The sequence below is a fragment of the Triticum aestivum genome, chromosome 7D (genome assembly GCF_018294505.1).
Source record: "Triticum aestivum cultivar Chinese Spring chromosome 7D, IWGSC CS RefSeq v2.1, whole genome shotgun sequence".
Lineage (NCBI taxonomy): Eukaryota > Viridiplantae > Streptophyta > Magnoliopsida > Poales > Poaceae > Triticum > Triticum aestivum.
In genome coordinates, this window is record NC_057814.1 from 635,426,448 (window position 1) to 635,434,592 (window position 8,145).

General features: G+C 50.6%; 1 protein-coding gene across 1 annotated transcript; it reads left to right on the forward strand.

Annotated features, from left to right (window-relative positions):
- Window positions 1-132: 132 nt before the first annotated feature.
- LOC123166748 (cytosolic sulfotransferase 8-like) lies at window positions 133-1,677 on the forward strand. Its single transcript, XM_044584547.1, has one exon. It carries the CDS (start codon window positions 346-348, stop codon window positions 1,384-1,386), a length of 1,041 nt encoding a protein of 346 aa, XP_044440482.1. The 5' UTR covers window positions 133-345; the 3' UTR covers window positions 1,387-1,677.
- The last annotated feature ends 6,468 nt before the right edge of the window (window positions 1,678-8,145 follow it).

Genomic DNA, 8,145 nt, shown 5'->3' on the forward strand with positions numbered 1-8,145 from the left:
GAGAGTGCAGGTGCAGATGCAGATCGACAGTGTTACAGCGTGACATGCATGTCAGTGGATCTCTCTCCGTGTCGGCAACGGTAGGGAGCATCTTTGAAGATGTGATGTGCTAAAAACAGAACTCGCGTCAGAATATACTCCTATGTGGTAGCGCGTCCATGAAGATCATGAAGACACATTATGTGTATATACTACATGATCCGATTATTTGCCATGATAGGAGAGCAATTCACATGCTCTCGTGTACAGCGCAAGCAGTCTACCTACCTAACACATAGTGCTGTATTCGCCATCAGAGCACCGTGGCCAAGAGGGTCGTCGCTGTAGAGGAGACATCGATCGACGATGGCCGCCGACGGCGAGCACGGGCATCCCACGCTGCACACGCACAACGTGGACGAGGTGAGCCCGACCCTGCCGCTGGAAACGCGGTGGCCACCGTCCGCGCACCGCCGGTACCGCGGCTTCTGGGTGCCCGAGCTGTTCCTGCCGGCGTTGGCGGCCTTCAACGACCACTTCGAGCCGGCGCCAGGCGACGTGCTCCTGGTCACCTGCCCCAAGTCCGGCACCACGTGGCTGAAGGCCCTCGCCTTCGCCATCGCGCACCGCGCCGCGCACCCGCCGTCGTCCGCCGACCACCCGCTCCTGGTCCGCAACCCGCACGGCTGCGTCGGGTTCCTGGAAGGCGTCTTCTTCGGCCACTCTGTCGAGGAGGCGCGCGACGTCCTGGCCGCCGCGTGCCCGTCCCCGCCGCGCGTGCTCTCCACCCACTGGGCCTACTCTCAGCTGCCGGAGCGCGTCACGGGCGGCTGCCGGATCGTGTACCTCTGCCGGGACCCCAAGGACGTGCTGGTGTCGTGGTACTGGTTCCTCAAGAAGGTGGTTGCCCACGGCGCCACCGGCGACCACCCCGACCTCGACTTCGCCGAGCTCTACGAGGTGTTCTGCGAGGGCCGCAACGGATACGGCCCCGTGTGGCGGCAGGCGGCCGAGTACTGGGAGGCGAGCAGGGATCGGCCGGACAAGGTGCTCTTCCTCAGGTACGAGGAGATGTTGCGCGACCCGTCGGGCAACGTCCGGAGGCTGGCGCGGTTCATGGGGTGGCCGTTCACGGCGGAGGAGGAGGACGCCGGCGTGGTGGGCGCCATCCTGGAGCTGTGCAGCCTGGAGAAGCTGCGGAACCTGGAGGTGAACAGGAACGGCGCGCCGGCGATTCCCGTCGTCTCCAACGACGCCTTCTTCAGGAAGGGCGTGGTAGGCGACTGGCGCAACCACATGACGCCGGCCATGGCGGCGAGGCTGGATGGCATCGTCGACGACGCCCTGCGAGGCACGGGCTTCTCCTTTACTGACTCTGGCCACGCGGAAGAAGGCGTTGCGCCGTAGCGGTCGACGGCGGAAGAAGTCATACGTGGATTGGATCAAGCACGAGTAATTAATGCCCGTATTGTCCGTAATACTATATGTCAGGTAGCTGAATTTTCATTTTATCGGTCAAGTCAAATTTGTTGTCGTTGATTCAATGTGCTTTATGATAAGTCCATTTCCTGTCAAGGAAAAGACGATTTGACTGACGCTGTTATTTATTCAGTCCATTTCCTGCCTTTCCTTGCTGAGTGCATGATGTAGCCCCCTGCATGCATGTCTCCACTCCTGACTCTCGCACCCACATGGATGGATGAAATGCATGCCAATTTTAGGGTGTGTTTGGTTTGATGGATAGACTAGGGTGGTTATGGGTATCCTCATCCAGGTGGACAAGGATAGCCTTTTTTCTTGTTTGGTTTGGGTGGGTGAGGTTAGCCAGGTTTTTGTTTGGTTTGAGTGTCGAGTGATGGATAAGCCGGCTGTGCACACAAGAGGCTAGTTCAGGAGAAATCGAGATGGGAGGATCCCAGATCGGCCCACGCCCATGCTGTGCCGCGTTTCAGGAGAAATCGAGATGGGAGGAGGGCAGATCGGGCTGCGTCCACGCTATGCCGCCGGCGGGAGCACCGCTCCGGTCGGAGAGAACCACCTCCAGCCGCAGGGCACCGCCGCCGCCGCCGCCATGACCTATGCTAGCTGCAGCTCGAGAGGGAGAGGAAAGAAAGGAGAGAGGTGACAGCAGGGAGGAAGATAAGGAAGGAGAGGGCCATGTCGTTGGGCACTCACCTCCGGCGCCATGGTCGGATCTGTTCTGGCCGCCGCCGCGAAAGGAGAAAAAAGGAGGTAGCTATGGGACTCAGCCTCTACTGATCGGCCCAGCTCATAGCCCAAGCCCATGTTGCAGACATATGCTGATAGCCCATAGTGGGGGTGTTATACCGTGGGAGTCAAACTCGAGAACCACCGTTGAATAGGCATCATACGAGCCATCTGAGCTGTGTGCGTGTGTGTGCATATGGGCAGAGCCTCATCCTTTTGACCTGGCATTGTCTACGAAGGGCCCACGATTCAGTGACCCAGGAAAGATTGACCGCGGCAGTGTCAAAGTAAGCGATTCAGAGATTCAGAGATAGCACATTCAGATAAACTTAACAAGACATTCATAGATTTAGATTTGTTCAACGCTAACAGAGTTAATTGACATTACATTAATACTAATAGGGGCTACATAAGATGGCTGGCTTGCGCTGACAACGACAATATTTTCCGTTTTTGCTCTTCTCTCACTCTCGGGAGCTAGCAACTGTTGGTTCAGAAGCTTTATTTCATATAAGGATAACATGAATCTTAACGCTAACTGAATGGTCTAGGTAGAGGGTACAGTGGTATGGGGGTACAAAAAATCCACACTCATTTCACGAGCTGGCACCGGGATATTCAGGTAGTTAAGCTACTGCTTTATTTTCATCAAATAACCCTTCTGCCATTTATCATAACCCTTCTTCTCATAAACAGTTGAATGTAAATTACCATGAAGCTTTTAGGGAAAAACTATGAAGCTGCAATAGCATCCTGTTCCTTGTATTATACCGTTGAGCCAGTAAATTTCAAGCTTTCACTGCATGTGAAACGGATCAACGTAACTAGTTCTGATGATAAATCCTGAATTACTTGATGTTTTCTTTCTGCCAGGAAGTGACCTGTAACTTGTAACTGCCACACCCCACACCTCAAATCTAGTACCTAATACGTCGTACGGGAGCTATACTTTGTCACAGGTTGAGTATTCGTTCATACTCAACCTGCATCTTCTGAAGAATCCAGAGATTGCATCCTTGTATGGTGATGTTTCAGTGTCGACCTTGAGTTCCAGCTTAGCAGGTTCGTGTGTTAACCGAATAGACATGACCTCATTTTCATTCGTGATTTCTTTCACCTTGTTGAATTCCTGACCTTCCGTTCATTTGTTGGATTCTGCAGAACAATCAATTTGCACCTAACAGTGGATCCAGAAAATGACATTCAAAGCTTGGCTGTTCCACCTTCTCCTCTTCGCGCATCTGGCTGCAGTGACTCAGCCTGGACGGCACGAGCGGGCTTTCCGGCCCGCTCGTGGCCCGTTTAGGACCGGCCCGTACGGTCCAGGCCCAATAGGAAAATATGCCGGTCCGAGCCCAGAAAAGGAGACCGAAAAAAATTCGGTCCGGTCCGGTCTTTAACCGGGCCGACCGAGCGGACCGATGGCGCAAGGCCCATCAACTGTAACAGATCAAGGCCCCGAGCCCCCGAGCCGAGCAACCCCCCTCCCCTCGTTCCATTCCCCTCCTCCCTCGATTCCTTCTGCCCCTCCTCACAAACAGAGGCAGCACCTCCTCCTCTGTTCTATCCCTAACCCTAACCCTAAGGCGACGGCGCCGTTGCCCACGGCTCTCCCTTCACCAACGGCGCCATCTCGTCCGAGTCTGAGCTGGAGGAGCACGTGTACGTCGGGGAGGCAGCAAGGCCAGCACGCCGTCGGTCCGTCCTTCCCTGGTTCCTCACCGAGCGTCACGAAGAGGAAAAGATAATCTGTATCTAAACTGTAACCGTTGCCAAACCGAGATGATTCAGTGCTAGAGACTTAGATAGGAGATCTGGAGATGTAGTGTTTGGTCAGGAGATAATGGTGAAGGAGAAGGGGAATGAGAGGGGGATTATGTTCTGTTTTTTTCTAGATAATGGTCAGGAGATAATTATGTTTATTTCCACTAGTACTAGATGATTTTGTATGCTACAAAAAGAAGAAGATGAATTATTTGCACTTGATTGATGTACTAACTGCAGATATTATGTGCTGTTTTTTGTAGATAATGGTGAAGGAGAAGGGGAATGAGAAGGGAAAGGGTGATGGTAAGGAGAATGCGAAGGCGAAGACAAAGGAGAAGAGCATGATTACCTAATTAGGCAAGATTCGGCGCTGCCTCCGCCGGTTCCGAGGAAGAAGAGGAAGCCTAAGGTGCAGATTAGGAAGGCAAAAGACTTTCCCAATGCCCCAACTGGAGAGTTGATTTGTAGGTTAAAAAAACACCCTCCACCTCCTCCGCGTCTCCCCGGCCGCACCGGTGTCGGCGTGCGTGCCGCGGAAGCCGCTGCCTCCGGCTCCGCAACCTACTCCAAGCTGCCTCATGCATCTACTATTGTATGATTGCTTTACTTGATGCTTGATGTAGCCATATTTCCATATAACCATATAGGTGTTATTTGCTTATTTGTGTGCTCATGTGTGTTAGGTGGTAGATGACGAGGAGAAGGAGGACGAGGACGTGGACATGGATGAGGACAAGGACAAGGACGATGAGGAATATGAGGAGCAAAATCTGTTTATTGTCCCGCCACAAGCGAGTGCTGATATGTTGGATGATGATACATCAGAAGGGTATAAGGAATCAACTGATGAACTAGAAGGTGATACTATGTCCGAGGAATCACTTGTGCATGTTGTCTCTAGTGAGGAGGAGGCAAGAGAAAGGAAAAAAGAAAAAGAACAAGAGGCCAAGAGCCAATGCTCCTGTTAGGATGTCATCGGATGTTTGGGCCCATTTTCACAAGGTCAAAGAGCCATCGACGGAGCATCCCGGAGAGATAGTGTTGAAGGCTGTTTGTAATTATTGTCCCAAAAAGAGGTATGCGTATATGCAAGGTGGCAGCACCTCAACTATTGGAAGGCGTATTTTAAAATGTGAAGGGTTAAGGGACAAGATAGCTAGGAATGCCATCCAAACAACTCTTGAACTGCGCAAAATCAATGGTCCAACAATGCACCCCTCTATTGAGTACAACCAAGGAATCGTCAAGGAGCTTATTGCTAAGATGATATGTGTGCATGAGTATTCATTTAGAATGGTTGAACATGATACCAGGGAAAACCTTATACATAGAACTTTAGTAGTAGCGCGGGTCAAAAAAGCACGCTGGAGCTAAGTAGCAGTAGCGCGTCTGTGCAAACCGCGCTACAGATAAAGTTCTAGCAATAGCGCGCCTTATTCCAAACTCGCTACTACTAAAATTCCCACGGCTTAGCCGATAGGATACACATATTACTAGCGATCTATATCGAACCGCGCTACCGCTACTTGCTTTGTAGCAGCGTGTTTTATTCTAAACTCGCTACTGCTAAAGGATATAAAATTAAATGGAAAGCAAATAGAAAAGTAATTGAAAATGAAAGAAATAGAAGAAGGTGAAAGGAAAAAAAATAAAATATGAAGAAAACAAAATGAAAAAGGGGAAAAAAGAGAAAGGAGTAGCAGTAGCGCGTATCCCAGAAAGCGTTGTAGCTAACTTAGCAGTAGCGCGCTTTCTGGAACGCGCTACTGCTACTTCTGACTTAACCACGGGGTTCGTCCTTCCCACGGCCACTTCCCCCAAATCCAATCCTCCGCTCTCGCCGCCGCCGTCGCCCGTCGGCCGCCGCACGCTCTCCGCACACCCTCGACGCCGCCCCCGACCCCGGATTCGACGCCGCCCCGGACACCGCCCCCGACCTTATGAAAGATCAGCCTCTTCAGCAAGTTGACAAGCCAGTGGACGTACTTCCCGGTTTATGGCGCGGAGATCTTCAGTACAAAATTCTGATCCGTCTTCCTTTAAGCTTGGGTAGCCTTTAGGCACGTCCGTCGGATCAAGATCAGGCACCCATGCTTTTGCCCGGGTTAGTGCGGTCAGAGCGCCAGCCCTTGCAGCAGACCTCTTCAGCTCTTCCACCCGGGCAGGCAGCATAGATAGCCTGTCTAAGGTATCCTTGATTAACGTCGGGGGCGGCTTATTGTGAGAAGCGGTGCAGATAATTCGTTGTGCGCCGGTATATAGTTGCTCTATCAGCGTGTAGGCAGCCTTCAGCTTCTTCTGAACATCAGAGCCCAGATGACTAATGCGAGTTCCTGCATCATTGCAAACATCAGTAAACCGGCAATGTATGGGAAGATATGTTGAAAGTATAAAGCAAGGATGCTTACCGAACACAGCAGTAGTCATGGCATGTATCTGCCGCTTTACACCAGTCAGCTCGTCTACCACCGGTTTGAGAGCTGCTTCTGCGTCTTCAGCTCTTTTCCGTAAAGCGGATTTTTCTGTGTTCCAATCCGCCCGCTCCTTGGCGAAGCCCTCCTTTAGCTTTTCCATAGCGGCTAAGGCGCTTGTCAGCTCATCTTTTGCTTTGGAAGTTTCGGCCTGTTGGGACTTGATGTTCTCTTGCAGGTCAGCGGTTTGGCTTTCCTTCTTGCTCAGTTCAGCCTATAAAGAGACAGATACATAATGAGTTGACAGTACATATTTGAAGTAACAAGCACATAACAAGTTATGCCCTTAGTACTTGGGGGCTAATGCATATTTGCTCTTACTCAGAAATTTTTAGAAGTCCCAAGCAAAATACAAGTATTAAGCTTGGCACTTGGGGGCTAATGTGTATTTGCTCAAAAAACTGTTGATATGGGAATTCTTCTACAGTCCCGGTTCATCTTTATAAAGTTGAACCGGCCCTTGGGGGCTAACCGGCGAAAGAGCAGTATGGCAAATTTTAAGGAACCGGTTCATCTTAACAAGGTAATCCGGTCCCTGGAGGCTAAATATGCAAAGTTAAGTTATGACAAAAGTCCCGGTTTAGATTGGTATCATAAACCGTCACTTGGGGGCTACTAGGAGTTGATAACCTGCAATTGGACAAAGGAGAAAAACAGTAGTTACCTCATATCGCTCCATCATCAAGTTTACCAAACTAGCTTCATAGTCACGATTGGTATACAGACGGTTCAAGAAGCTAGAGTGAATATCTTGAGCATTGAGGAGGGCGAAGCTTGATAAATCGGCATTCCATTTGCCTTTGCCGATAGCAGAGAGATCATCCTTGGCAGTATGCTTTGACAAAGCTACAGGATTGCCAGGAGTGGTGTGACCAGTACCAGTAATCATAACGTCATCATCTTGTTCATCAGCAGCCTTCGCCGGAGTTGGCGGTTTATCAGTGTCCTTAGCTGGACTGACCGGTTTGTCATCAGTTCGGACAGGGCTGGCTGGCCGGTCTGCATGACTTATAGTATCAACTTGCACTAGTTCAACAAGGAAATCATGGTCTTGAAGCGGCGGATCATGAAGCATGGCGTCAGCGTCGGTTTCTTCCAGATCTGGAGTTGTCTCTGGTTCAACAGCTACATTATCATCAGCCGGTTTGTTGAACCGAGCTTTCTTGCCGGGTCTTGGCTTGGCGCTGCGAAAAGATAAATATAAGGATCAGTATAGCATGAAAAGATAACACATCAAGAATAAAGACATGTGCATAGCTCACCCAGGAACTGTTTTGAGGGGTGGAAGCTGTGTGGCCGAGGACTCGCCAGAGGATGAGTGAGAAGTACCCTGATAATTTGAATCAGACGGGTTAAGAGGCTGGCGAAAACAACCTGCTTTTGGGCATGAAGTATCAATGGGATAAGAGACCTCTGATCGGCGTTTCAGAACCAGATGGTTCGGTAAACCGGCGGAGGTAACTACCTGGCCGCTGTGCCCGGTTGTACGACGAGCTTCGTGCTGCTGCGTCTTCAAAAGAAAGTTTGGGTCCAAGTAAGCAAGAGGGTGAGAAAATTTTACTTTCTGGTTTGCTTGACGGATTTTTGATGTTGGCAGAGGATCTGAATCGGAGGAAAGAATTGTTACCTCTATGTCCTCAGCATGACTGCCTTCAGCGTCGTCCTGATAATAATCATTGTCAATGAGATGTACGAAAAATGAACCAAGAGAGTCAAGTTC

Coding starts and splice junctions, on each gene's coding strand:
- LOC123166748 (XM_044584547.1), top strand. CDS start 346: ATGGCCGCCGACGGCGAGCACGGGCATCCCACGCTGCACACGCACAAC.